The sequence below is a fragment of the Stegodyphus dumicola genome, chromosome 6 (genome assembly GCF_044657685.1).
Source record: "Stegodyphus dumicola isolate Sdum_Otavi_A_Nest chromosome 6, ASM4465768v1".
Lineage (NCBI taxonomy): Eukaryota > Metazoa > Arthropoda > Arachnida > Araneae > Eresidae > Stegodyphus > Stegodyphus dumicola.
Window position 1 is genome coordinate 40751983 of NC_140773.1, and position 24492 is coordinate 40776474.

The 24492-nt window shown below is 43.1% G+C and overlaps 1 protein-coding gene and 65 non-coding genes across 67 annotated transcripts in view; 65 read left to right on the top strand and 1 right to left on the bottom strand.

Annotated features, from left to right (window-relative positions):
• Positions 1-24492, bottom strand: part of LOC118202083 (anoctamin-4-like) — a 123908-nt gene that overhangs the window by 21637 nt on the left and 77779 nt on the right. For both annotated transcript variants that reach the window (XM_085818251.1, XM_085818252.1), the window contains exon 11: positions 21679-21788. In XM_085818251.1, coding sequence (XP_085674377.1) covers positions 21679-21788 — 110 coding nt within the window. The remainder of the gene's footprint in view (positions 1-21678; positions 21789-24492) is intronic.
• Positions 399-469, top strand: TRNAG-GCC (transfer RNA glycine (anticodon GCC)). The gene has a single exon. It is a non-coding gene; the product is annotated as a tRNA-Gly (tRNA).
• TRNAG-GCC (transfer RNA glycine (anticodon GCC)) lies at positions 536-606 on the top strand. The gene has a single exon. It is a non-coding gene; the product is annotated as a tRNA-Gly (tRNA).
• Positions 672-742, top strand: TRNAG-GCC (transfer RNA glycine (anticodon GCC)). Its single transcript has one exon. It is a non-coding gene; the product is annotated as a tRNA-Gly (tRNA).
• On the top strand, positions 808-878 carry TRNAG-GCC (transfer RNA glycine (anticodon GCC)). The gene has a single exon. It is a non-coding gene; the product is annotated as a tRNA-Gly (tRNA).
• TRNAG-GCC (transfer RNA glycine (anticodon GCC)) lies at positions 944-1014 on the top strand. The gene has a single exon. It is a non-coding gene; the product is annotated as a tRNA-Gly (tRNA).
• TRNAG-GCC (transfer RNA glycine (anticodon GCC)) lies at positions 1080-1150 on the top strand. Its single transcript has one exon. It is a non-coding gene; the product is annotated as a tRNA-Gly (tRNA).
• Positions 1352-1422, top strand: TRNAG-GCC (transfer RNA glycine (anticodon GCC)). The gene has a single exon. It is a non-coding gene; the product is annotated as a tRNA-Gly (tRNA).
• Positions 1489-1559, top strand: TRNAG-GCC (transfer RNA glycine (anticodon GCC)). Its single transcript has one exon. It is a non-coding gene; the product is annotated as a tRNA-Gly (tRNA).
• Positions 1625-1695, top strand: TRNAG-GCC (transfer RNA glycine (anticodon GCC)). The gene has a single exon. It is a non-coding gene; the product is annotated as a tRNA-Gly (tRNA).
• Positions 1761-1831, top strand: TRNAG-GCC (transfer RNA glycine (anticodon GCC)). Its single transcript has one exon. It is a non-coding gene; the product is annotated as a tRNA-Gly (tRNA).
• TRNAG-GCC (transfer RNA glycine (anticodon GCC)) lies at positions 1897-1967 on the top strand. Its single transcript has one exon. It is a non-coding gene; the product is annotated as a tRNA-Gly (tRNA).
• On the top strand, positions 2033-2103 carry TRNAG-GCC (transfer RNA alanine (anticodon UGC)). Its single transcript has one exon. It is a non-coding gene; the product is annotated as a tRNA-Gly (tRNA).
• Positions 2305-2375, top strand: TRNAG-GCC (transfer RNA glycine (anticodon GCC)). The gene has a single exon. It is a non-coding gene; the product is annotated as a tRNA-Gly (tRNA).
• TRNAG-GCC (transfer RNA glycine (anticodon GCC)) lies at positions 2442-2512 on the top strand. The gene has a single exon. It is a non-coding gene; the product is annotated as a tRNA-Gly (tRNA).
• On the top strand, positions 2578-2648 carry TRNAG-GCC (transfer RNA glycine (anticodon GCC)). The gene has a single exon. It is a non-coding gene; the product is annotated as a tRNA-Gly (tRNA).
• TRNAG-GCC (transfer RNA glycine (anticodon GCC)) lies at positions 2850-2920 on the top strand. Its single transcript has one exon. It is a non-coding gene; the product is annotated as a tRNA-Gly (tRNA).
• TRNAG-GCC (transfer RNA glycine (anticodon GCC)) lies at positions 2986-3056 on the top strand. The gene has a single exon. It is a non-coding gene; the product is annotated as a tRNA-Gly (tRNA).
• TRNAG-GCC (transfer RNA glycine (anticodon GCC)) lies at positions 3122-3192 on the top strand. The gene has a single exon. It is a non-coding gene; the product is annotated as a tRNA-Gly (tRNA).
• Positions 3394-3464, top strand: TRNAG-GCC (transfer RNA glycine (anticodon GCC)). The gene has a single exon. It is a non-coding gene; the product is annotated as a tRNA-Gly (tRNA).
• TRNAG-GCC (transfer RNA glycine (anticodon GCC)) lies at positions 3531-3601 on the top strand. Its single transcript has one exon. It is a non-coding gene; the product is annotated as a tRNA-Gly (tRNA).
• Positions 3667-3737, top strand: TRNAG-GCC (transfer RNA glycine (anticodon GCC)). Its single transcript has one exon. It is a non-coding gene; the product is annotated as a tRNA-Gly (tRNA).
• Positions 3803-3873, top strand: TRNAG-GCC (transfer RNA glycine (anticodon GCC)). The gene has a single exon. It is a non-coding gene; the product is annotated as a tRNA-Gly (tRNA).
• On the top strand, positions 3939-4009 carry TRNAG-GCC (transfer RNA glycine (anticodon GCC)). The gene has a single exon. It is a non-coding gene; the product is annotated as a tRNA-Gly (tRNA).
• On the top strand, positions 4075-4145 carry TRNAG-GCC (transfer RNA glycine (anticodon GCC)). Its single transcript has one exon. It is a non-coding gene; the product is annotated as a tRNA-Gly (tRNA).
• Positions 4211-4281, top strand: TRNAG-GCC (transfer RNA glycine (anticodon GCC)). Its single transcript has one exon. It is a non-coding gene; the product is annotated as a tRNA-Gly (tRNA).
• TRNAG-GCC (transfer RNA glycine (anticodon GCC)) lies at positions 4347-4417 on the top strand. The gene has a single exon. It is a non-coding gene; the product is annotated as a tRNA-Gly (tRNA).
• Positions 4483-4553, top strand: TRNAG-GCC (transfer RNA glycine (anticodon GCC)). The gene has a single exon. It is a non-coding gene; the product is annotated as a tRNA-Gly (tRNA).
• On the top strand, positions 4619-4689 carry TRNAG-GCC (transfer RNA glycine (anticodon GCC)). Its single transcript has one exon. It is a non-coding gene; the product is annotated as a tRNA-Gly (tRNA).
• TRNAG-GCC (transfer RNA glycine (anticodon GCC)) lies at positions 4756-4826 on the top strand. The gene has a single exon. It is a non-coding gene; the product is annotated as a tRNA-Gly (tRNA).
• On the top strand, positions 4892-4962 carry TRNAG-GCC (transfer RNA glycine (anticodon GCC)). The gene has a single exon. It is a non-coding gene; the product is annotated as a tRNA-Gly (tRNA).
• On the top strand, positions 5028-5098 carry TRNAG-GCC (transfer RNA glycine (anticodon GCC)). Its single transcript has one exon. It is a non-coding gene; the product is annotated as a tRNA-Gly (tRNA).
• TRNAG-GCC (transfer RNA glycine (anticodon GCC)) lies at positions 5164-5234 on the top strand. The gene has a single exon. It is a non-coding gene; the product is annotated as a tRNA-Gly (tRNA).
• TRNAG-GCC (transfer RNA glycine (anticodon GCC)) lies at positions 5300-5370 on the top strand. Its single transcript has one exon. It is a non-coding gene; the product is annotated as a tRNA-Gly (tRNA).
• TRNAG-GCC (transfer RNA glycine (anticodon GCC)) lies at positions 5436-5506 on the top strand. The gene has a single exon. It is a non-coding gene; the product is annotated as a tRNA-Gly (tRNA).
• TRNAG-GCC (transfer RNA glycine (anticodon GCC)) lies at positions 5572-5642 on the top strand. Its single transcript has one exon. It is a non-coding gene; the product is annotated as a tRNA-Gly (tRNA).
• On the top strand, positions 5708-5778 carry TRNAG-GCC (transfer RNA glycine (anticodon GCC)). Its single transcript has one exon. It is a non-coding gene; the product is annotated as a tRNA-Gly (tRNA).
• TRNAG-GCC (transfer RNA glycine (anticodon GCC)) lies at positions 5845-5915 on the top strand. Its single transcript has one exon. It is a non-coding gene; the product is annotated as a tRNA-Gly (tRNA).
• On the top strand, positions 5981-6051 carry TRNAG-GCC (transfer RNA glycine (anticodon GCC)). Its single transcript has one exon. It is a non-coding gene; the product is annotated as a tRNA-Gly (tRNA).
• Positions 6117-6187, top strand: TRNAG-GCC (transfer RNA glycine (anticodon GCC)). Its single transcript has one exon. It is a non-coding gene; the product is annotated as a tRNA-Gly (tRNA).
• On the top strand, positions 6253-6323 carry TRNAG-GCC (transfer RNA glycine (anticodon GCC)). The gene has a single exon. It is a non-coding gene; the product is annotated as a tRNA-Gly (tRNA).
• Positions 6389-6459, top strand: TRNAG-GCC (transfer RNA glycine (anticodon GCC)). Its single transcript has one exon. It is a non-coding gene; the product is annotated as a tRNA-Gly (tRNA).
• TRNAG-GCC (transfer RNA glycine (anticodon GCC)) lies at positions 6525-6595 on the top strand. Its single transcript has one exon. It is a non-coding gene; the product is annotated as a tRNA-Gly (tRNA).
• On the top strand, positions 6661-6731 carry TRNAG-GCC (transfer RNA glycine (anticodon GCC)). Its single transcript has one exon. It is a non-coding gene; the product is annotated as a tRNA-Gly (tRNA).
• TRNAG-GCC (transfer RNA glycine (anticodon GCC)) lies at positions 6797-6867 on the top strand. The gene has a single exon. It is a non-coding gene; the product is annotated as a tRNA-Gly (tRNA).
• On the top strand, positions 6933-7003 carry TRNAG-GCC (transfer RNA glycine (anticodon GCC)). The gene has a single exon. It is a non-coding gene; the product is annotated as a tRNA-Gly (tRNA).
• TRNAG-GCC (transfer RNA glycine (anticodon GCC)) lies at positions 7069-7139 on the top strand. The gene has a single exon. It is a non-coding gene; the product is annotated as a tRNA-Gly (tRNA).
• On the top strand, positions 7205-7275 carry TRNAG-GCC (transfer RNA glycine (anticodon GCC)). The gene has a single exon. It is a non-coding gene; the product is annotated as a tRNA-Gly (tRNA).
• Positions 7341-7411, top strand: TRNAG-GCC (transfer RNA glycine (anticodon GCC)). Its single transcript has one exon. It is a non-coding gene; the product is annotated as a tRNA-Gly (tRNA).
• TRNAG-GCC (transfer RNA glycine (anticodon GCC)) lies at positions 7477-7547 on the top strand. The gene has a single exon. It is a non-coding gene; the product is annotated as a tRNA-Gly (tRNA).
• TRNAG-GCC (transfer RNA glycine (anticodon GCC)) lies at positions 7614-7684 on the top strand. Its single transcript has one exon. It is a non-coding gene; the product is annotated as a tRNA-Gly (tRNA).
• On the top strand, positions 7750-7820 carry TRNAG-GCC (transfer RNA glycine (anticodon GCC)). The gene has a single exon. It is a non-coding gene; the product is annotated as a tRNA-Gly (tRNA).
• On the top strand, positions 7886-7956 carry TRNAG-GCC (transfer RNA glycine (anticodon GCC)). Its single transcript has one exon. It is a non-coding gene; the product is annotated as a tRNA-Gly (tRNA).
• On the top strand, positions 8022-8092 carry TRNAG-GCC (transfer RNA glycine (anticodon GCC)). Its single transcript has one exon. It is a non-coding gene; the product is annotated as a tRNA-Gly (tRNA).
• On the top strand, positions 8158-8228 carry TRNAG-GCC (transfer RNA glycine (anticodon GCC)). Its single transcript has one exon. It is a non-coding gene; the product is annotated as a tRNA-Gly (tRNA).
• TRNAG-GCC (transfer RNA glycine (anticodon GCC)) lies at positions 8295-8365 on the top strand. Its single transcript has one exon. It is a non-coding gene; the product is annotated as a tRNA-Gly (tRNA).
• Positions 8431-8501, top strand: TRNAG-GCC (transfer RNA glycine (anticodon GCC)). The gene has a single exon. It is a non-coding gene; the product is annotated as a tRNA-Gly (tRNA).
• TRNAG-GCC (transfer RNA glycine (anticodon GCC)) lies at positions 8567-8637 on the top strand. The gene has a single exon. It is a non-coding gene; the product is annotated as a tRNA-Gly (tRNA).
• Positions 8703-8773, top strand: TRNAG-GCC (transfer RNA glycine (anticodon GCC)). The gene has a single exon. It is a non-coding gene; the product is annotated as a tRNA-Gly (tRNA).
• TRNAG-GCC (transfer RNA glycine (anticodon GCC)) lies at positions 8840-8910 on the top strand. Its single transcript has one exon. It is a non-coding gene; the product is annotated as a tRNA-Gly (tRNA).
• TRNAG-GCC (transfer RNA glycine (anticodon GCC)) lies at positions 8976-9046 on the top strand. Its single transcript has one exon. It is a non-coding gene; the product is annotated as a tRNA-Gly (tRNA).
• TRNAG-GCC (transfer RNA glycine (anticodon GCC)) lies at positions 9113-9183 on the top strand. The gene has a single exon. It is a non-coding gene; the product is annotated as a tRNA-Gly (tRNA).
• Positions 9249-9319, top strand: TRNAG-GCC (transfer RNA glycine (anticodon GCC)). The gene has a single exon. It is a non-coding gene; the product is annotated as a tRNA-Gly (tRNA).
• Positions 9385-9455, top strand: TRNAG-GCC (transfer RNA glycine (anticodon GCC)). Its single transcript has one exon. It is a non-coding gene; the product is annotated as a tRNA-Gly (tRNA).
• On the top strand, positions 9521-9591 carry TRNAA-GGC (transfer RNA alanine (anticodon GGC)). Its single transcript has one exon. It is a non-coding gene; the product is annotated as a tRNA-Ala (tRNA).
• TRNAG-GCC (transfer RNA glycine (anticodon GCC)) lies at positions 9657-9727 on the top strand. Its single transcript has one exon. It is a non-coding gene; the product is annotated as a tRNA-Gly (tRNA).

Sequence of the window (24492 nt, forward strand, 5' to 3'; positions counted from 1 at the left end):
AATTAGTAATACGATCCGGGTTTAAACCTGGGTGAATGGGATATCCGCATGATTTTTGTGATTTTACCTGTGTGTAACAAATATATGAAACGATTTACTTCAGAAAGTTCTCGATGAAGGCATCAGTCTGCTTAGATCGATTACTTACATAGATTTAACTTAAGCGATAGAGTTTTGTCTTCATTACTCTCATACGAGAAATCAGAAGTGACTATTACAGTAATATTTTTTTTATTATATTATATTGAAGTAATATTTTTTTTAATATTTAAAAATGCAATCGATCCCAATCTTAACTAAAGTTTAGAATTCTTCTTCAACTGGCCGTTGCATCTTTTGTATTTCGATTCTGTGAAGAATTTTTAATCATTAGCGAAATTTCGCATCCTTACTTCGACGTATCGGTGGTTCAGTGATAGAATGCCCGCCTGCCACGCGGACGGCCCGGGTTCGATTCCCGGCCGATGCATCTTTTGCATTTCGATTCTGTGAAGAATTTTTAATGGTTAGCGAGATTTTGCATCTTTTCTCCGACGCATCGGTGGTTCAGTGGTAGAATGCTCGCCTGCCACGCGGGCGGCCCGGGTTCGATTCCCGGCCGATGCATCTTTTGCATTTCGATTCTGTGAAGAATTTTTAATGGTTAGCGAGATTTTGCATATTTCGCCGACGCATCGGTGGTTCAGTGGTAGAATGCTCGCCTGCCACGCGGGCGACACGGGTTCGATTCCCGGCCGATGCATGTTTTGCATTTCGATTCTATGAAGAATTTTTAATGGTTATCGAGATTTTGCAGCTTTCGTCCACGCATCGGTGGTTCAGTGGTAGAATGCTCGCCTGCCACGCGGGCGGCCCGGGTTCGATTCCCGGCCGATGCATCTTTTGCATTTCGATTCTGTGAAGAATTTTTAATGGTTAGCGAGATTTTGCATATTTCGCCGACGCATCGGTGGTTCAGTGGTAGAATGCTCGCCTGCCACGCGGGCGGCCCGGGTTCGATTCCCGGCCGATGCATCTTTTGCATTTCGATTCTGTGAAGAATTTTTAATGGTTAGCGAGATTTTGCAACTTTCGCCGACGCATCGGTGGTTCAGTGGTAGAATGCTCGCCTGCCACGCGGGCGGCCCGGGTTCGATTCCCGGCCGATGCATCTTTTGCATTTCGATTCTGTGAAGAATTTTTAATGGTTAGCGAGATTTTGCATATTTCGCCGACGCATCGGTGGTTCAGTGGTAGAATGCTCACCTGCCACGCGGGCGACACGGGTTCGATTCCCGGCCGATGCATCTTTTGCATTTCGATTCTGTGAAGAATTTTTAATGGTTATCGAGATTTTGCAGCTTTCGTCCACGCATCGGTGGTTCAGTGGTAGAATGCTCGCCTGCCACGTGGGCGGCCCGGGTTCGATTCCCGGCCGATGCATGTTTTGCATTTCGATTCTGTGAAGAATTTTTAATGGTTAGCGAGATTTTGCATCTTTTCTCCGACGCATCGGTGGTTCAGTGGTAGAATGCTCGCCTGCCACGCGGGCGGCCCGGGTTCGATTCCCGGCCGATGCATCTTTTGCATTTCGATTCTGTGAAGAATTTTTAATGGTTAGCGAGATTTTGCATATTTCGCCGACGCATCGGTGGTTCAGTGGTAGAATGCTCGCCTGCCACGCGGGCGACACGGGTTCGATTCCCGGCCGATGCATGTTTTGCATTTCGATTCTATGAAGAATTTTTAATGGTTATCGAGATTTTGCAGCTTTCGTCCACGCATCGGTGGTTCAGTGGTAGAATGCTCGCCTGCCACGCGGGCGGCCCGGGTTCGATTCCCGGCCGATGCATCTTTTGCATTTCGATTCTGTGAAGAATTTTTAATGGTTAGCGAGATTTTGCAACTTTCGCCGACGCATCGATGGTTCAGTGGTAGAATGCTCGCCTGCCACGCGGGCGGCCCGGGTTCGATTCCCGGCCGATGCATCTTTTGCATTTCGATTCTGTGAAGAATTTTTAATGGTTAGCGAGATTTTGCAACTTTCTCCGACGCATCGGTGGTTCAGTGGTAGAATGCTCGCCTGCCACGCGGGCGGCCCGGGTTCGATTCCCGGCCGATGCATCTTTTGCATTTCGATTCTGTGAAGAATTTTTAATGGTTAGCGAGATTTTGCATATTTCGCCGACGCATCGGTGGTTCAGTGGTAGAATGCTCACCTGCCACGCGGGCGACACGGGTTCGATTCCCGGCCGATGCATCTTTTGCATTTCGATTCTGTGAAGAATTTTTAATGGTTATCGAGATTTTGCAGCTTTCGTCCACGCATCGGTGGTTCAGTGGTAGAATGCTCGCCTGCCACGTGGGCGGCCCGGGTTCGATTCCCGGCCGATGCATGTTTTGCATTTCGATTCTGTGAAGAATTTTTAATGGTTAGCGAGATTTTGCATCTTTTCTCCGACGCATCGGTGGTTCAGTGGTAGAATGCTCGCCTGCCACGCGGGCGGCACGGGTTCGATTCCCGGCCGATGCATCTTTTGCATTTCGATTCTGTGAAGAATTTTTAATGGTTAGCGAGATTTTGCAACTTTCGCCGACGCATCGGTGGTTCAGTGGTAGAATGCTCGCCTGCCACGCGGGCGGCCCGGGTTCGATTCCCGGCCGATGCATCTTTTGCATTTCGATTCTGTGAAGAATTTTTAATGGTTAGCGAGATTTTGCATATTTCGCCGACGCATCGGTGGTTCAGTGGTAGAATGCTCACCTGCCACGCGGGCGACACGGGTTCGATTCCCGGCCGATGCATGTTTTGCATTTCGATTCTGTGAAGAATTTTTAATGGTTATCGAGATTTTGCAGCTTTCGTCCACGCATCGGTGGTTCAGTGGTAGAATGCTCGCCTGCCACGTGGGCGGCCCGGGTTCGATTCCCGGCCGATGCATGTTTTGCATTTCGATTCTGTGAAGAATTTTTAATGGTTAGCGAGATTTTGCAACTTTCGCCGACGCATCGGTGGTTCAGTGGTAGAATGCTCGCCTGCCACGCGGGCGGCCCGGGTTCGATTCCCGGCCGATGCATCTTTTGCATTTCGATTCTGTGAAGAATTTTTAATGGTTAGCGAGATTTTGCAACTTTCGCCGACGCATCGGTGGTTCAGTGGTAGAATGCTCGCCTGCCACGCGGGCGGCCCGGGTTCGATTCCCGGCCGATGCATCTTTTGCATTTCGATTCTGTGAAGAATTTTTAATGGTTAGCGAGATTTTGCAACTTTCGCCGACGCATCGGTGGTTCAGTGGTAGAATGCTCACCTGCCACGCGGGCGACACGGGTTCGATTCCCGGCCGATGCATCTTTTGCATTTCGATTCTGTGAAGAATTTTTAATGGTTATCGAGATTTTGCAGCTTTCGTCCACGCATCGGTGGTTCAGTGGTAGAATGCTCGCCTGCCACGTGGGCGGCCCGGGTTCGATTCCCGGCCGATGCATGTTTTGCATTTCGATTCTGTGAAGAATTTTTAATGGTTAGCGAGATTTTGCATCTTTTCTCCGACGCATCGGTGGTTCAGTGGTAGAATGCTCGCCTGCCACGCGGGCGGCCCGGGTTCGATTCCCGGCCGATGCATGTTTTGCATTTCGATTCTGTGAAGAATTTTTAATGGTTAGCGAGATTTTGCATATTTCGCCGACGCATCGGTGGTTCAGTGGTAGAATGCTCGCCTGCCACGCGGGCGACACGGGTTCGATTCCCGGCCGATGCATGTTTTGCATTTCGATTCTATGAAGAATTTTTAATGGTTATCGAGATTTTGCAGCTTTCGTCCACGCATCGGTGGTTCAGTGGTAGAATGCTCGCCTGCCACGCGGGCGGCCCGGGTTCGATTCCCGGCCGATGCATCTTTTGCATTTCGATTCTGTGAAGAATTTTTAATGGTTAGCGAGATTTTGCAACTTTCGCCGACGCATCGGTGGTTCAGTGGTAGAATGCTCGCCTGCCACGCGGGCGGCCCGGGTTCGATTCCCGGCCGATGCATCTTTTGCATTTCGATTCTGTGAAGAATTTTTAATGGTTAGCGAGATTTTGCATATTTCGCCGACGCATCGGTGGTTCAGTGGTAGAATGCTCACCTGCCACGCGGGCGACACGGGTTCGATTCCCGGCCGATGCATCTTTTGCATTTCGATTCTGTGAAGAATTTTTAATGGTTAGCGAGATTTTGCAACTTTCGCCGACGCATCGGTGGTTCAGTGGTAGAATGCTCGCCTGCCACGCGGGCGGCCCGGGTTCGATTCCCGGCCGATGCATCTTTTGCATTTCGATTCTGTGAAGAATTTTTAATGGTTAGCGAGATTTTGCAACTTTCTCCGACGCATCGGTGGTTCAGTGGTAGAATGCTCGCCTGCCACGCGGGCGGCCCGGGTTCGATTCCCGGCCGATGCATCTTTTGCATTTCGATTCTGTGAAGAATTTTTAATGGTTAGCGAGATTTTGCATATTTCGCCGACGCATCGGTGGTTCAGTGGTAGAATGCTCACCTGCCACGCGGGCGACACGGGTTCGATTCCCGGCCGATGCATCTTTTGCATTTCGATTCTGTGAAGAATTTTTAATGGTTATCGAGATTTTGCAGCTTTCGTCCACGCATCGGTGGTTCAGTGGTAGAATGCTCGCCTGCCACGTGGGCGGCCCGGGTTCGATTCCCGGCCGATGCATGTTTTGCATTTCGATTCTGTGAAGAATTTTTAATGGTTAGCGAGATTTTGCATCTTTTCTCCGACGCATCGGTGGTTCAGTGGTAGAATGCTCGCCTGCCACGCGGGCGGCACGGGTTCGATTCCCGGCCGATGCATCTTTTGCATTTCGATTCTGTGAAGAATTTTTAATGGTTAGCGAGATTTTGCAACTTTCGCCGACGCATCGGTGGTTCAGTGGTAGAATGCTCGCCTGCCACGCGGGCGGCCCGGGTTCGATTCCCGGCCGATGCATCTTTTGCATTTCGATTCTGTGAAGAATTTTTAATGGTTAGCGAGATTTTGCATATTTCGCCGACGCATCGGTGGTTCAGTGGTAGAATGCTCACCTGCCACGCGGGCGACACGGGTTCGATTCCCGGCCGATGCATGTTTTGCATTTCGATTCTGTGAAGAATTTTTAATGGTTATCGAGATTTTGCAGCTTTCGTCCACGCATCGGTGGTTCAGTGGTAGAATGCTCGCCTGCCACGTGGGCGGCCCGGGTTCGATTCCCGGCCGATGCATGTTTTGCATTTCGATTCTGTGAAGAATTTTTAATGGTTAGCGAGATTTTGCAACTTTCGCCGACGCATCGGTGGTTCAGTGGTAGAATGCTCGCCTGCCACGCGGGCGGCCCGGGTTCGATTCCCGGCCGATGCATCTTTTGCATTTCGATTCTGTGAAGAATTTTTAATGGTTAGCGAGATTTTGCAACTTTCGCCGACGCATCGGTGGTTCAGTGGTAGAATGCTCGCCTGCCACGCGGGCGGCCCGGGTTCGATTCCCGGCCGATGCATCTTTTGCATTTCGATTCTGTGAAGAATTTTTAATGGTTAGCGAGATTTTGCATATTTCGCCGACGCATCGGTGGTTCAGTGGTAGAATGCTCACCTGCCACGCGGGCGACACGGGTTCGATTCCCGGCCGATGCATCTTTTGCATTTCGATTCTGTGAAGAATTTTTAATGGTTATCGAGATTTTGCAGCTTTCGTCCACGCATCGGTGGTTCAGTGGTAGAATGCTCGCCTGCCACGTGGGCGGCCCGGGTTCGATTCCCGGCCGATGCATGTTTTGCATTTCGATTCTGTGAAGAATTTTTAATGGTTAGCGAGATTTTGCATCTTTTCTCCGACGCATCGGTGGTTCAGTGGTAGAATGCTCGCCTGCCACGCGGGCGGCCCGGGTTCGATTCCCGGCCGATGCATCTTTTGCATTTCGATTCTGTGAAGAATTTTTAATGGTTAGCGAGATTTTGCATATTTCGCCGACGCATCGGTGGTTCAGTGGTAGAATGCTCGCCTGCCACGCGGGCGACACGGGTTCGATTCCCGGCCGATGCATGTTTTGCATTTCGATTCTATGAAGAATTTTTAATGGTTATCGAGATTTTGCAGCTTTCGTCCACGCATCGGTGGTTCAGTGGTAGAATGCTCGCCTGCCACGCGGGCGGCCCGGGTTCGATTCCCGGCCGATGCATCTTTTGCATTTCGATTCTGTGAAGAATTTTTAATGGTTAGCGAGATTTTGCAACTTTCGCCGACGCATCGGTGGTTCAGTGGTAGAATGCTCGCCTGCCACGCGGGCGGCCCGGGTTCGATTCCCGGCCGATGCATCTTTTGCATTTCGATTCTGTGAAGAATTTTTAATGGTTAGCGAGATTTTGCATATTTCGCCGACGCATCGGTGGTTCAGTGGTAGAATGCTCACCTGCCACGCGGGCGACACGGGTTCGATTCCCGGCCGATGCATGTTTTGCATTTCGATTCTGTGAAGAATTTTTAATGGTTATCGAGATTTTGCAGCTTTCGTCCACGCATCGGTGGTTCAGTGGTAGAATGCTCGCCTGCCACGTGGGCGGCCCGGGTTCGATTCCCGGCCGATGCATCTTTTGCATTTCGATTCTGTGAAGAATTTTTAATGGTTAGCGAGATTTTGCAACTTTCGCCGACGCATCGGTGGTTCAGTGGTAGAATGCTCGCCTGCCACGCGGGCGGCCCGGGTTCGATTCCCGGCCGATGCATCTTTTGCATTTCGATTCTGTGAAGAATTTTTAATGGTTAGCGAGATTTTGCAACTTTCGCCGACGCATCGGTGGTTCAGTGGTAGAATGCTCGCCTGCCACGCGGGCGGCCCGGGTTCGATTCCCGGCCGATGCATCTTTTGCATTTCGATTCTGTGAAGAATTTTTAATGGTTAGCGAGATTTTGCAACTTTCGCCGACGCATCGGTGGTTCAGTGGTAGAATGCTCGCCTGCCACGCGGGCGGGCCGGGTTCCATTCCCGGCCGATGCATCTTTTGCATTTCGATTCTGTGAAGAATTTTTAATGGTTAGCGAGATTTTGCAACTTTCGCCGACGCATCGGTGGTTCAGTGGTAGAATGCTCGCCTGCCACGCGGGCGGCCCGGGTTCGATTCCCGGCCGATGCATCTTTTGCATTTCGATTCTGTGAAGAATTTTTAATGGTTAGCGAGATTTTGCAACTTTCGCCGACGCATCGGTGGTTCAGTGGTAGAATGCTCGCCTGCCACGCGGGCGGCCCGGGTTCGATTCCCGACCGATGCATCTTTTGCATTTCGATTCTGTGAAGAATTTTTAATGGTTAGCGAGATTTTGCATATTTCGCCGACGCATCGGTGGTTCAGTGGTAGAATGCTCACCTGCCACGCGGGCGACACGGGTTCGATTCCCGGCCGATGCATGTTTTGCATTTCGATTCTGTGAAGAATTTTTAATGGTTATCGAGATTTTGCAGCTTTCGTCCACGCATCGGTGGTTCAGTGGTAGAATGCTCGCCTGCCACGTGGGCGGCCCGGGTTCGATTCCCGGCCGATGCATGTTTTGCATTTCGATTCTGTGAAGAATTTTTAATGGTTAGCGAGATTTTGCATCTTTTCTCCGACGCATCGGTGGTTCAGTGGTAGAATGCTCGCCTGCCACGCGGGCGGCCCGGGTTCGATTCCCGGCCGATGCATCTTTTGCATTTCGATTCTGTGAAGAATTTTTAATGGTTAGCGAGATTTTGCAACTTTCGCCGACGCATCGGTGGTTCAGTGGTAGAATGCTCGCCTGCCACGCGGGCGGCCCGGGTTCGATTCCCGGCCGATGCATCTTTTGCATTTCGATTCTGTGAAGAATTTTTAATGGTTAGCGAGATTTTGCAACTTTCCCCGACGCATCGGTGGTTCAGTGGTAGAATGCTCGCCTGCCACGCGGGCGGCCCGGGTTCGATTCCCGGCCGATGCATCTTTTGCATTTCGATTCTGTGAAGAATTTTTAATGGTTAGCGAGATTTTGCATATTTCGCCGACGCATCGGTGGTTCAGTGGTAGAATGCTCGCCTGCCACGCGGGCGACACGGGTTCGATTCCCGGCCGATGCATGTTTTGCATTTCGATTCTGTGAAGAATTTTTAATGGTTATCGAGATTTTGCAGCTTTCGTCCACGCATCGGTGGTTCAGTGGTAGAATGCTCGCCTGCCACGTGGGCGGCCCGGGTTCGATTCCCGGCCGATGCATGTTTTGCATTTCGATTCTGTGAAGAATTTTTAATGGTTAGCGAGATTTTGCATCTTTTCTCGGACGCATCGGTGGTTCAGTGGTAGAATACTCGCCTGCCACGCGGGCGGCCCGGGTTCGATTCCCGGCCGATGCATCTTTTGCATTTCGATTCTGTGAAGAATTTTTAATGGTTAGCGAGATTTTGCAAATTTCGCCGACGCATCGGTGGTTCAGTGGTAGAATGCTCGCCTGCCACGCGGGCGGCCCGGGTTCGATTCCCGGCCGATGCATCTTTTGCATTTCGATTCTGTGAAGAATTTTTAATGGTTAGCGAGATTTTGCATATTTCGCCGACGCATCGGTGGTTCAGTGGTAGAATGCTCGCCTGCCACGCGGGCGACACGGGTTCGATTCCCGGCCGATGCATGTTTTGCATTTCGATTCTGTGAAGAATTTTTAATGGTTATCGAGATTTTGCAGCTTTCGTCCACGCATCGGTGGTTCAGTGGTAGAATGCTCGCCTGCCACGCGGGCGGCCTGGGTTCGATTCCCGGCCGATGCATGTTTTGCATTTCGATTCTGTGAAGAATTTTTAATGGTTAGCGAGATTTTGCATCTTTTCTCCGACGCATCGGTGGTTCAGTGGTAGAATGCTCGCCTGCCACGCGGGCGGCCCGGGTTCGATTCCCGGCCGATGCATCTTTTGCATTTCGATTATGTGAAGAATTTTTAATGGTTAGCGAGATTTTGCAACTTTCGCCGACGCATCGGTGGTTCAGTGGTAGAATGCTCGCCTGCCACGCGGGCGGCCCGGGTTCGATTCCCGGCCGATGCATGTTTTGCATTTCGATTCTGTGAAGAATTTTTAATGGTTAGCGAGATTTTGCATCTTTTCTCCGACGCATCGGTGGTTCAGTGGTAGAATGTTCGCCTGCCACGCGGGCGGCCCGGGTTCGATTCCCGGCCGATGCATCTTTTGCATTTCGATTCTGTGAAGAATTTTTAATGGTTAGCGAGATTTTGCAACTTTCGCCGACGCATCGGTGGTTCAGTGGTAGAATGCTCGCCTGCCACGCGGGCGGCCCGGGTTCGATTCCCGGCCGATGCATCTTTTGCATTTCGATTCTGTGAAGAATTTTTAATGGTTAGCGAGATTTTGCAACTTTCGCCGACGCATCGGTGGTTCAGTGGTAGAATGCTCGCCTGCCACGCGGGCGGCCCGGGTTCGATTCACGGCGGATGCATCTTTTGCATTTCGATTCTGTGAAGAATTTTTAATGGTTATCGAGATTTTGCAGCTTTCGTCCACGCATCGGTGGTTCAGTGGTAGAATGCTCGCCTGGCACGCGGGCGGCCCGGGTTCGATTCCCGGCCGATGCATGTTTTGCATTTCGATTCTGTGAAGAATTTTTAATGGTTAGCGAGATTTTGCAACTTTTGCCGACGCATCGGTGGTTCAGTGGTAGAATGCTCGCCTGCCACGCGAGCGGCCCGGTTTCGATTCACGGCCGATGCATCTTTTGCATTTCGATTCTGTGAAGAATTTTTTATCCTTACCGAAATTTCGCATCTTTTCACTCTCATTACTTTCCAGCGAGAGAGAGCAAGGTACAAACGCATGATCGTGCAAGCCAAGCTAGACAACTGGAGAAGATTTTGCACAGACAACACAGAAGTTTACGGCATTCATCATAAAATTGCCACTAGCAAACTTTTCAAACCAGCTTCTTTGCATCTTCTACCTGTCTCGGATCATACGGAACAACCAACGGAAGCCACGTTAGCAGAAATCATTAGCACAGTTTTTGCAAAGGACGATCCCTCAGAGGATACATTGGCTCACCAGACAATCAGACAAGACACCACGGAGGTAAACACGACAGAGGATGTCAACTTTACAAGCCAAGAGATATTACAAGTACTAAGATGCCTGCCGCAAAAGAAAGCACCTGGGCCGGACGGGGTAGACTACCGTATCATTAAAGTTATAGTGAGAACCAACATCACCTTGTTCAAAGATCTGTTTAACAAGCTGCTGAATACTGGCACGTTCCCCAAGTGCTTCAAAATTGGCCAGGTCATCTTCCTAAAAAAGAACAAGGATCCGAAGCAGGCTAATGCCTACAGACCGATATGTCTACTCTCAGCATTAGGGAAAACATATGAAAAACTGTTAATGGATAGGCTTAGGCACCACCTCCACATCAGTAATTACCTGAGCGCGAACCAATATGTGTTCCGCACGGGCAAATCTACCATTCATGCCCTTATGAAGGTAAAAGAGACCATTGTGCAAAATAGGCTATCCGGACACCACACTACGTTTATCGCAGTCGACCTAAAACGCGCCTTTGATACGCTGTGGTGGCCGGCAATTCTGAGAGCCCTAAGGAAATCACGCTGTCCGCGCAACATCTATCGGACATTAGAAAATTACCTCTCGGAACGACAGCTAATCCTGCCGCATAACAAAGGTTTCCTGCACAAAAAGCAGACAAGAGGGTGCCCGCAGGGACCCTGCGCGGGACCCTTCTTATGGAATCTGACGTTTAATAGCATCTTAACAGAGCAGTGGCCAAGCCATACAAAAATCATAGCATATGCTGATGACACGGCATTATTGGTACAGGGCCACACGAGAGAACAGTTACAACGTAATTGTCAAGAATCATGCGACCTTTTCCAAGCGAGGTGTGCCGAACTCAAACTGCAGATAGCGGAAGAAAAATCACAGGTGTTATTAATACCGAAAAAGGGAGGCACACTTGCGCGACAGCCACGCATCACGCTCAACGGCCAGCGTCTCGCCATCAAGCGAGAACTAAAATATCTAGGAATTATATTTGATGATAAGCTCACCTGGATGCCGCATGTGCTCTCGTTAAAAAAACGCACCGCCAGCATAGCACAGCAGCTTAAAATGATGAAGGGTTATCGTTGGGGAATCAACCCTCACATACTTAAGATATTATACTCAATTGTCACAGAAAAGATCATGACGTATGGTGCAGCTGTCTGGGCCTTACCGATGCAAGGCAGAAAGGTGAAGCACCTGCAGAGCCTTCAAAGGCCATTCCTGTTAAACATAACGAGGGCATTTAGAACGTCGCCAACCAATGCGCTGACAGTCCTTGGCAGGCCTGCTACCTCTACACATTAGTGTCGAGAAGGAAGCAGTATATCAATCCATCAGACAGCTGGGGCAGGTAGTACAATACGGTGAGGAAACATTTACGGCAGACGAAATAGAGCAGTCCCTCAATCGCCTTGACACTCATCCCGCGCAGCATGGCACTGGAGTACACGTCAACTTTCGGCAGAATCTAAGATCCACTAAAGCCGCATATACTTACTATACAGACGGCTCCAAGATCGGTGAAAGGGTTGGCTGCGTATATGTGGCATTCCAAGGCGATAATATTGTCAATCTATGGAAGGGGCACCTAACAGCGCAGAACAGCGTATTCCAAAGCGAGGCCACTGCCATCAGTAACGCAATACAAGATATTATACATCGGGAACGCCCCTGCAGTCGTGTCATTACGGACAGTCAATCAACCCTGCATGCTGTCCTCAATCCCGCCCACAGCTCCCCAATCATAGAGAGTATACAGGAAAACTTACGTCGAAACCAAGAAATGAGAATAACATTAGAATGGACGAGAGCTCATGTCGGAAACTCCGGCAATGAGACAGCTGATAGATTGGCAAAGGAAGCCGCCCAAAACATGGAGGCCGCACATATAGAAATACCGCAGTCAGTGTCCTACCTCAAGTGATAAGTGATAAGTGACGGAGGACGTGGGCACTGTCCCTTTAACTTAATGGTTAATCAATACAGCACCACGTTCGCCATTATCCAGAGCCGCCAATGGGGTTCGCTGCCGTCCAACTGCCCGGGTCCCAGTGTTTGTTGATATCTGAGAAAAATATAAATACATGGCCATACAGGGGCTTTTTTAACATGCTACTTTTACAAGTTAGAGTACGAACGTTACGATACTAATGATTCAATTATAATACATTTAAAAACTAATTTTGCAGCATGCACTATATATTACGATACTGATTTATACAATTCATACATTACCAATTATACATTAGAGTACGAATTATGCAAATTCAATACATTATAATACTAATTATGCAGTACACACATAGACTTTACAGTGTATGTTACGATGAATAATAGAAACATTACCAATTATACAATTATTATACATTACAATACTAATTACATTACCAATTATACAATTATTATACATTACAATACTAATTATATTACCAATTATACAATTATTATACATTACAATACTAATTATGCACTGCTACTGCTAGTAATTCTGATAAATATTACACATAGTTATGTAGTAATTCACAAATGTATTCTCAAGCATGTAAGTACATATTCAGCAATTTTGAACAGTTTGGCACTGATCAAGCCTAAGGCAGAAGGTATGTGCATGACTTTTATTATTATATTCACGTATTGATTGATAGTGTATTCACTTGCAGGTGTCTTTTCAAGCACATAATTACATGAACATAGTCAGTGTTACTAAGCTATTTGACAAAGATCGGTGCCTAACGCAGATAGTTTGTCCATAATTTTTGTTATTTTTTCCACAAGATATTTTTGTTTAATTATAAATTTACAATAGGCTTGTCTATTAAGCTCTGGTAAATGAACGTGATGCTGCTCTGTGAGTGGGCAGTCTGTGAGATAATGATCCGAGCTGCCTATATTACCACAAACACAATTATCTGTTTCTGTAATTCTGAATCTTTCAAAGTACTGTGGAAACGGGCTATGCCCTGAGACAAATCGGACTAACAGTGAATTCCCTATATTGCGTTCAAGATGCACCTTTGGAATAAAATAAGCTGTCCTTCGTCCTGTATTGCTGATATTCCATTCATTTTGCCATGTGTCAGTTGCTTTCTGCCTGAATGTTTTTTGAAGTGTGACATTGGCCAGAATATATGATACTGCCTTATATTGTGTTCTGTAGGATTTTCAGCCGCTTGCTTTGCTAAAGTATTAGCAAATTCATTCCATGCATGACCTGCATGCGCTTTGACCCATTTGAGGAAATATTGGCTATTGTAGTTTTCTCTTAATATCTTTTGTATTGCAGTTACAATGGGAGAAGAGTGATCGGGATTATTGATCGCATGTATCGAGGATAAACTGTCAGTAAATATGATAGCTCTATTATGACACTGTTCTACTAGGTAAGTTAATGCTTCTTTTATAGCCAACATTTCGCTCTGGAAGACAGTATTATTTTCATGGAAGTGCCCTTGCCAAGTGTGTAGAATGTTTTGGTTAGCAACTGCAACAAATGCACTTCCTACGCCATTATCAATTTTCGATCCATCTGTATATAGGCATACTTTAACTTCTGGATCTGTTGCGTTTTGGTGCAGTATGCGGACTCCAATTCCTTTCTTGGCTGGATGTATTTGAATATTAATTAGAGATCCTTCATATTCCGAGGGGTTATAAATCTCATTTTTGTATTGAGTAATTTGACGTAATTGCTTCAATGTTTGCCTAGCTGCCTCTTCTTCAATTCTAATGTGTAAAGGAAGTAGTCCGGCAAGCACATTTAAGGCATCCGTAGAAGTTGTACGATAGGCCCTAGTAATCAGTAGTGCAAATGGTCTTTTAATCATGTTTAAGTACTTGATTTTCCGACCTTGCATTGGTGACGCCCATACAGCGCATCCATAGGTAATGATTTTTTCAATTACTGTTTGGAAGAGGATTTTCTGAAAGTGTCCTACCTCAAACGGAAATTGAGAGATGCAGCTCACTTACTATGGCAGACGGCGTGGGACAATGCGGACACCGACCGCCGAGCCCATGCACTGCTACCCAAAGTAGACTCTGAATTCATAATGACACGGCCGCAAATGGTATACTATATTACAGGGCATGGGCCCTTTCCCGCTTACTTTGCGAGATTTGGAATATCAAACTCAGAACAATGCAGCTGTGGTGAATTGGGCACAGCAAAACACTATTTGTATCAGTGCCCGCTTACAGAAGGAATGCACTTTCCGTACCCGCAGAACAACGAGCAGGCCTTTTGAAGGTTCCTAATTAAGCACAACTATCACAGCAAGGCTATAGTAAAGATCATAAAAAAGCTAATGGACATGGGCACTGAAATATGCCAAGTGGAATCCATTAATGAATATCTAACATGAAATGGTCTGTGCAAAACGCACCCAGCAAAGACAATATTCGCCTACACTGAGAGCGATACCTCAAGGTATCAATCACCGAAAAAAAAAAGAATTAAGTAATAATCTCAGATATTCAGCAGCATTACTATAACCGGGTAAAACTATGCACATGCTAGCACGCTGACAGTCAACAAAGGCATTTCTCATGTCCATTTGTCTGTAACAAGCATACCAACGTGTCATGTATTTAATTGTAATTTGTAATATCATACTCATGTGTCAGCTACAAGTATCTAAATGTATTATGTAATTTGTACTCTCATAAGCATGTGACTGTTAACAAGCATCGAAATGTATTATGTACAAAAATGTAAGGTGTACACACACAGGTATGTAATTTGTAATATCTGTACACAGGCATGCACCAATTCGGAAATGTTACAAGCAAATATATTTCAGCCCAGTTCGGCCATGTACTTAACTATTTGGTTATTCAATAAATACTGGACCTGAGCAGTAAGAATGAGCGTCAACCCGGTGGCATTAGATTCGTAGAACTGCCAACCGAACGGTCCAGGCGTTGGGTTTGGGCGCGCGGTGCGAGCCACCCATGAGGCATCACGGGTCATACTCAAGATAAGGGCGGGCGTGACACTATGCTAATTAACTTAATAGTAAAGGGGTGGTGGTCACGTCCTCCGTCACTTGTCACTTGTCTCTACACGCATTCTTCTAGTGCGATTTACTCTAAACGCGAGTTCAACACTAAATGGTGAAGAACCTCTCAGTTCAGATTTATTTTATGATACTATTATTGCTCTATTAGTTTTGTGTCCGAATGCGTAAGCAAAACCTGTAGCAGATATAAATGATGACTAGTTATCAAATTTACATTGATAACATCGTTGTGCTTTTATTTCGTAATTGTATTCTAACGCATATATTCAACCGGGAAACGCGTAAATTCGTAGTGGGTCATTACGGAAGGTTTAGTTTAATTTATACTTTTTCTTTGCATCAATATATGATCTGCATTTTTACTGTTTCATCTACACCGCCAAAATAAGTGAATGACAAGAATTTTAAATTGGCTTGCGAATTTAAATTAATGACAGAAGTTTTGTCTACATCAGCTTGTCATACTGGTACTCTTGTGGTAGTCTTGGTATACTTGTTGTATACTTGGTATACTATACTGGTATACTACACAATACCCCAGAAGACCCCGCCAACCTCGGTCAAGCCAAACTTTGTTAAACCCGCCAAACTTTGTCCCAATTAACAGAAAGGGGTGGCCAGACCTAACACTCTCTTCCCATCACTTAATCAACATGATTAACAATCGTCGCATTTGCTAAGATAAGTCCATCTCAGACTATCAAATAATTACTTTTGAAATCGCATTCGAGGTTCCGCACACTCAAACGGTACGTTATCGCGTCAACCGAAATGCAGACCTCACGAGCACCACCATCAAACGGTATCCTGAAGAAAGTCTTCTTGCAAGACGACAGTGCAGAAAGAACTAAGAGCATCCACACAAACACCAAACACACCAGATGAGATTCCATTCACAAGAGAGGAAATGCTTCAAATCATAAAATCCCTTAACAACGCCAAAGCACCAGGCCCCGATGGCATTAATAACCAAGTCCTTAAGCTCATCAACAAAGCATCTCCAGAAGTTTTGCTCAAGTTTTAAAACAAATATCTGGCTCACCACTGTTCTCTCGATTGTTTTAAAATTGGACAAATAGTGCTCTTCTCAAAGAAGAAGAAGAATCCAGAGGATCCAAGCTCTTACCGCTCGATCAATCTTCTACCAGATATTGAAAAATTACTCGAAAGACACCTCATAAACCCACTGAAATACCGTGTATTAAATGACAACAGAATCAGTTCTTGCCAATTCGGATTTAAACCGAATAGCTCCACCATTCATGCCATCGATGCAGCACTAACGCAAATCCAAGTTAACAAAGGCCAACAGCTACACTCTGCGTTGCTATGTTTCGACCTGAAGAACGCTTTTGACTCCCTGTGGTGGCCTGCTGTCAAGCAGGCCCTCAGAGACCTTCAATGTCCAAGAAACCTCTAACAACAGGTGACAGGTGACGGAGAACGGGGACGCCTGGTGTTTAACAATCTAACAGCAACTGACTACCTGCAAAATAGAAAAAGCATAGTACTCCACAACAACTCGATCGTCAAGAGGATGTCCACAGGGATCGTGTATGAGCGTGGACCTCTGGAATTTCACCTTTAACCATATTAACGACCATCACTGGCCTGCCCACACAAACATCGTAGCATTTGCGAATGAAGTAGCTTTCATCATCAACGGCCGCACCAGAGAACAACTCCAGGAAAACTGCAATAGCACCCTTTAAGTTTTTAACGCTCTGTGTAAAGGAATAAAGCTACAGAAATCACATCAAAAACGCAGGCACTGATTATCCACAAACCGGGACGAACTATAACTCGAAATCACACATTTAAAATAGACAACCACAGGATCCGATGCATAAAAACGATTAACTACCTCGGCCTCTCCATTGATAACAAATTCAACTGGAATCAGCACTTACACAATAAAAAACTCACCACTATGAAAATAGCACAAGCTCTGAAGACAATGCATGGTTACTCATGGGGCATGAACCACCGCATTATGAAAATACTACTTTTTGGTGAACAAGATCATCACATATGGAGCCGCTATTTGGGCAATACCTATGACCACCAGAAAGGTTCAAGCTCTAAACGCCATACAAAGACCTTTCCTTATAAATATCACCAGAGCATTTTCAACTATCTCTAACAACGACCTACAGACACTGGCAGTTGTGCTTCCGCTCCCAATCCAAGCACAGATGGACGCAATCTCCGCAATAGTTCTCCGACTCAAGAAAACAACTAACTTTAATGACACCATATTCCACCCAAAAGACTATGAAGATCAGCCTAAAAAGCACTTTCATCATACAGCTTTGAATCTTCAAAACCTGCACTGCACTTTCGACAAATCACCATCCACAACGGAATACACGGCTTTCACTGACGGCTCAAAGATTGAACAAAAGGTTGGCAGCGCTACAACCATCCAATACAACCTTAGCTCACACGCAGAATGGCAAGAGCACCTTAGAGATGTGAACAGCGTACACCAAGCTGAACTGACAGCAATCCTCTACAGTATGCAAGAGCTCCACCAACTACCAACGGACACAGTCCATATCGTCAGTGACAGCCAATCATCAATCTATGCTATTAAAAATGATATTAAAAATTATTATGATATTAAAAATCCTTGCACAAATTCACCAATAACCCGACAAATACAAACAGTTATCAATTCTAGCCAAAAGAACTTCCTTGGAACATGGAAGAAAGGTCATAGCAATTGCGCCGGGAATGAAAGAACAGACTTCCTGGAAAGGAAGCAGCTCTCGAACAGTCAGGCACTACCATCCACATCCCATGGCCACGCTTTGCACTGAAGTTTACGCTAAAGGTGATGGCCAAAGTACAGTTGCAGAGACAATGGGACCAAGGGCCACAAGGTAAAAGGACGCATTCACTTCTATGTGTCGATACTGAGCGCACCATTTATAATTAATTTCTCTCTCAATATATTTCTGGTCATGGACCGTCCCCAAAGTACTTCTATGAACGAAACCTTTCAGAGACTTAAATATGCGTTTGTGGCAATCCGGGTGATCCAGACCATTATTTATTCCAATTCCCATTAACAGTAAACTATCATATCCGCCATCCCACAGCACCAGGAACAGACTCCAAACGCTTCCTGATAAAGCACCGTAAAGACCACATTAGTATAAAAAACATAATTGACACACTCCAACGTCACGGCCTGGAATTGTGTGCACCATAACTTATAAATGCTTCTTCTTCTCCTTCTCTGGCACAAACGTCAGTTCTCCAATGTGGGTGCCTTTATAGTCAATGCAATAGCATATCTTATAGTATCAAGGTCAGTACTGATTTAGCACCTAGACAATACGACCACAGTTATGCACATAAAAAAATGGCATAACTGAAACTGGTGAACTCTACTGTATGTATGAAGTCTGACTCAATCCATGAACGTTTCATGAACTCTCAATGAACTGTGAACCATTTATGAACTGCAACTCCGTACTGATACTGCACACTGAGAAAACCTATCAACTTAAACCTATGACACCCACAATGCATTTCTCAAATATGGTATTACACTGTCCCAAATTACATCGTATTAATATCACAGTAACTTAACAAAGATAATAATGTTTACTGTTTTTCCATTCAATTCTACTTGTTTATTTGTGTACCTATACTTATATTTATATTTATATTTCACCATCAACTGTAATGTATGGTGTTGTATTGTAATGTCATTGTCATCAGCAACTGTATCTCCCGGCCATGCTCTGTACCACAAGTGCTGTATGCCCTGATAATAATTTTTCAGTTAACACCGATGCGTGGCGTAAGTGCGCCCTGTGGAGGTGTTCTTCTCAAAACGGTTAGTGTGAAGGAGCGACACCAGTTCTGCCAATGGCGATGTGCTGGTGCTTCCCACACTTAGTCCTGTCCTGATACTCTTGTAAAAGTAGAACTGGAATATAAAATATGGCTAGAAGATAGGGACCATTTTCAACAAGGCAGACATCTTCATGAAATAGTCTCAAAAGTCTAGCAAATTTCAATGTCCGGTCTCTCAACTACTGTTTAAAAGGACACAACCTATTCTCCACATATTTTTATACCAAAAAAATTTCCCCTACAGAGATATACATTTTCGGGGAAATGGGTGATTCTGATTATAACATATTCACTTGCAATCTGACAAAGAATCACCATGTTAGATATTCATTAACAAATAAGCAAACTTTTCAAAAATTATGTTATAAAAGCAAAGCATCCGAAAAACAGAACATGCAAAGTAATTAAACCCCTTCGGAATACGGATGCAGATTTATGCAAGTTATTACTTGCTAAAATAGCAATCTTACAAAGAAAATACTGTAGGGTTTTTCTTATTTTGCATAACAAATTTATTTTAAGTTTGATACCTATACTGAACTTCTCAATTTACCCTCACATTCTTTCGCCAGGATGTAAATTTAAAGTTAAGTGAAGTGAACATTTAAACGGGTGAATCTCTGAGTTTATTCAGAGCGTACTTCGCTAGCCTAGCGCACGTTTCGTTGTTGTGTCGCTCTTACGCTAGTAAGCCTCTTGGCCGTATCTGATTTATCATCACGGCGGTTAGATTTTTGTGAGTCCACCTGTTAGGCGTAACTTAAGTGCTATCTAGTACTATTTATTTTAGGTTTGACTTAAATTATATTATACGTTTTAGTTTTCACCGCAAGTTTGACGGTGCCTTTGTAACGTATGAAGACCGCACCTTACTGTTAGCTATTTTGAATTAATAAATGGTTATTTTCAGCCTTCTTCTGAGTTGGTAGTTTCTTCACGCCTGTGCGAGAATTCGCCAGGTCGTATTTAGGATCTAATCTAGTTTATGTGGAACAAGAGAGAAAGATCCTCTAGTACTTCAAATAAACAAATATGTGATTCATTAATGTACGAATTATTAACATATATACAAAATTCAAGGTTCATTAAAATGACGAGTGAGTTTATACTCTGGCACTCGGACACTACATATCGATAGGCTTCTAGCGGTTCGCGGGGTGGCGTTTGAGAAGCGCGACTCCTGACGTTAGGCTCTTGTGGATATCCTGATGGGTAACATTTCTGTTAACATTAGCTAGGCTCAACAATACCTCAATTACCAGTGATACTACTGAGGTCTGGCACAGACTTGTGTTAAACCATGATATTCCTGTGTTATTGTCTATCTTTAACGCTTGTGAATTTGTCTTTCAATGAAATTTAAGTTAATAACCATGGGATTGTAAAGCCAGTTTGTTAAGCTTTAAATTAATTTTGACATGTTAAGTTTTTTGCGTTGTTATTATTTGTGAATCATGCAAATAATTAATATTGTTAATTAATTCTGTACTTCAGGCTGAATTTTAAATAAATTGTTTTACATAGTTTTACATACGACATGAAAATCTGTCGGAAGACTAAAACGTGTATTTAATTCCGGCCGCATTCAGTTAAATCAAACGGTTATTGTTATCCATATACTATTAGTGTCTCCTTTTATTTTATATTGCGTAATTTCGCGTCTAATTTCTGCATTTAGCAATGTTCCATGACTAACTAATGCGAATGGGCTGGCTGTATGGGTGTTTTCGTGGTTTTCCCCATGTGTAACGTGTATACGAGCCAGTTTCGCTTAGAAAGTCCTCCACGAAGGCATCCATTCCCTTAGGCAGATAGCCCTAGTGTGCTTTGCCATAATTAAATACACCAACACCATGACTAACTAAGCACACGAGAGTATACTTTAAATAACATACTGAAGTTGAGATTGCTAGAAATAATTTTGTATTTTGATTTCTGATTGCATATCGAGTTTTCTTCTAGTTTATACACTGCATATCCGGTCCATAGCTAAATGTAATCACGAATCGAGATAAAAATGATGTAAAAAATACAGCCTTATTTATTTTTCATGACCAGCAGTGCAACTATCATCTGTTTTATATTTTGTCATGTCAACATTACTTGGATCAAATTGGAGATTATTGGGTTGATAGATTTAGATTGGAGTATTATTATTTCTTACAGCAGGCATTTTGCCTACAGATGTGGTAATGTTTTTAATTTTTCCAGTGCGTTTACAAAGTGTTTTCTCACTTCTCTCAGTGTGCCTTCGGGGTGTAAATGGATAGCACATCCAGCTAGCAATCGGAAGTTTCGGTGTTCGAATCCCGGTGAGAGCACTGCATATCTTTCCCGTTTCCTACGTTGATATATCCTAACAACTCGGCACACTTAAAATGCAAAGACATAATTTAGCCCCCAAACATTAGAAATTGTTATGAGTCCTATTTTGTGTTATTTTCATCAGCTCAATTTTATGGGCTCTATACAGAAGAAAGCTTTCCCTCTTCTATGCAATAATCTAGAATTTAATGAGGAACTTGCAGTTAAGATAAGAAATACAAATGTATTTCTCCGACGTTATATGTACCTATATAATGCCATGTCCAAGTGAAAAACAGACAATAACGTTTAGTATAAGACATTTTCTTGTGATACCTTAGCGTATGTTTATTGTGCGGACAATTTTAATTATTTCTAGTAACACAAAGAATGGTGATAGACTAGAATGATTTTACTTACCCGTCTAAAAAATGCAGTATAGAAAAGTGATGCGTAAGTATTCGCGAACTGAAAAGCAAATAACTTGATAACAAGGGCATCGTTATGTCCACTCAGTGTTTGATGATTTTCTGAAAAATACGTAAAGGAAAATGAAAATCAAGGTACAGGTAAAATAAAGCAAAAGTATTAAACGTATATATAGTAATCTTGAATAATTAACGCAAAAACATTTTGGCTAATAACACAGCAGCACTCGAAAATATTTCAGAGTAAAATTCTCAATACGAAAAGATAAAAACGTTGTATTTCATTGAAGAACTAAAGCAGCAAATACTGGCCAACAAAATAAAAAGTCTGAAAGCTTTTAGATTTTATAATACGCCCAAAGGAGCGTTTTTTTAACGTTTTGTGTGTTACCTTTATTTAAATATCATGTTCTTCGCATTTAAACCATAAAATTCAATTCAATAACAATATCACAAATTATTTACAAGAGCATAGCTTTAGAATTTTCGATATATAGTATCGCGAGCTGTATTAAAAAAAATTTTTTTTTTCTTTACAAAATATAAAATAGATAATAAAACAAATTCCAAATGCCCATATTTCCCGGTGGAGACGTAAGTTATTCAAACTTTGATGGCTCTAGGTGCCGTTGTTTTATCACAATGTGAGAAACATATACATTTATGTAAGTTCTTCGTTATTTAATTACTTTAACTGTAACACAGGGCGATAATATTTGGTGACAACAATTTGAAAAGTGAAATGGATATTTAAAGTTTTCAACGCAAAATGCCAAAACTAAATTAATAGGCCTTCTGGGCTAACGCCCTTTGGGCTGAAAAAGAAAGATACTGTGCATTATAGCGATATTTCTTTGAATCCATTCTTAAAATACCTACCGAGTTATTTCTATTAAAGTTTTGTAGCATTTCTTGTTTAACAAAGATGAATTCGAAGGACTTGCATTGAAAGTCTGAAGAAATATTTGCTCCTATTAAAGTACTCTACAATTTGTTCCATAATGAACTTTTATTCTCACTCAGAGAATTCTACCTTTAAAACTAAAATCTCAGTTTACTGTGGAAATTGGAACTCTTACAGCTGGAACTGAAATAGTAGAAGGAACCATCAAACTCAGTTTTTGTTTAGTCTAATTTAAGCTGCTTAGTGGATATAGCGGTAAGCGAAAGCGTGCAATATGCTCAAGAAATTATATGAAGCTCGACTATTCCTAGAGTTCAATATCTCTGTTTCTAATGTCATTTCCTGATGACTAATGTCTAAATGTTTGAACTAGTTAAACGTTTCGATATTGTAATGGTAAAAAAAAGTTTTTTAAAGCCCAGAAAGGGATATTAACATCGGAATGGGTTTTTGCGTCGGTTCTCGATAATGAGCGAATGACTTTTCAAATTGTTATCACCAAATATTATCGCCCTGCATTATTTTCAACGAAATTAAATAATAAATAATATGCATGTATGCATCTATGTTTCCCGCACTTTGAAAAAATGACGTTACCTAGATAAATCAAATTTTGAAGAGCTTTGTCCTCCACTGGAACGTGTGCACCTGGAAGACCAACGTTTGAATTTTGAATTTTATATTTTATATTTTGTAAAACATTGATATACAAACAAAAAGTTTGACTAACTTTTTGATTTACAAACTCCACGGTTTGAAAGCGAACGATGGCAACACTGGAGTAAAAAATTTTTATCTCCAGCGCGCAGGACTGTGTATCGGAAATTCTTAAGATATGCAGCGTTTAAATATTTTGTGATTTTGTCCTTGAATTGGATTTTATGTGTCGTTAAGTGCGCAGAATGTGATACCTAATAAATAAAGTGAACTCGCGAAAAGTTAATAATAAAAAAACTAAAAAAAACGTTTTAAAAAAAGCTTTGCAAGCTATTCTATTAAGAAAACTGAAAATTAATATAGTGAATTGAAAAAAGATAGAAAAAGTTCTAAATTCTAATTCGGAAGTTCTTAACATATACTGCTATTGTGCTTTTAAAATATTTGTAATTTTGCTGTTGAATTATATATGGCATAAATGGGAAATGCTTAATACTAAAGCTAAAAAGACCAAAAAAAAAAAAAAAATGGTAGCAAGAGTTCGTGCAACAGCAGATTGGTAGATTGTGAGCTCATCGAGAGCATAAAAACCTTAATAAACATTTTTGGGTGATTGTTAAAATTTGAGACCTTTTATTTTTTTTTAGATCATTTGAAAACATGCAGGTTCTGAAGTAATTTTTGTAGAGAACTCCAAAAAAGCTTTAAGCGTACTTTATTAACTGATACTAAATGATGAGAAAAACTTAAATTATGTTTTTTTACCAAGAAAAGAATAGGAAATTCACCACTAATTTTTAAAGAAATCTTTTCGAAAATTACCCGAAACATTTTGAACTTAATTCTTCAAAAGGCTATGAATTACTGACAACATTTTGGAGGTGCTTTTTTATTAAATATCGTTAATTCTAATTGAATAGCTTTATTATGTTATTACTTTGAGTCCTGAGCTTGAAATAATTAAGTATGTAAATAATAACACTGATCAAACGATATTTGTCATTTATTAATGGAGAATTAAGGCAGCTTATCAAACACTTCTATTAAAAATAAGAGTACACAAAAGTGCTGTGGTACTTACATGGCTATAATTAAATCTGCAGTTCATGACTTTCTCAGGTTTAAATTACTTCATTCACTTTTAAAGTCATATTCGGAGCCATTTTCAACACAATTAAACTTATTAATTTTGTATTTAAATTAGTATTTAAAAAAAAGAACTACTGTGTTTATATAAGTAAATAT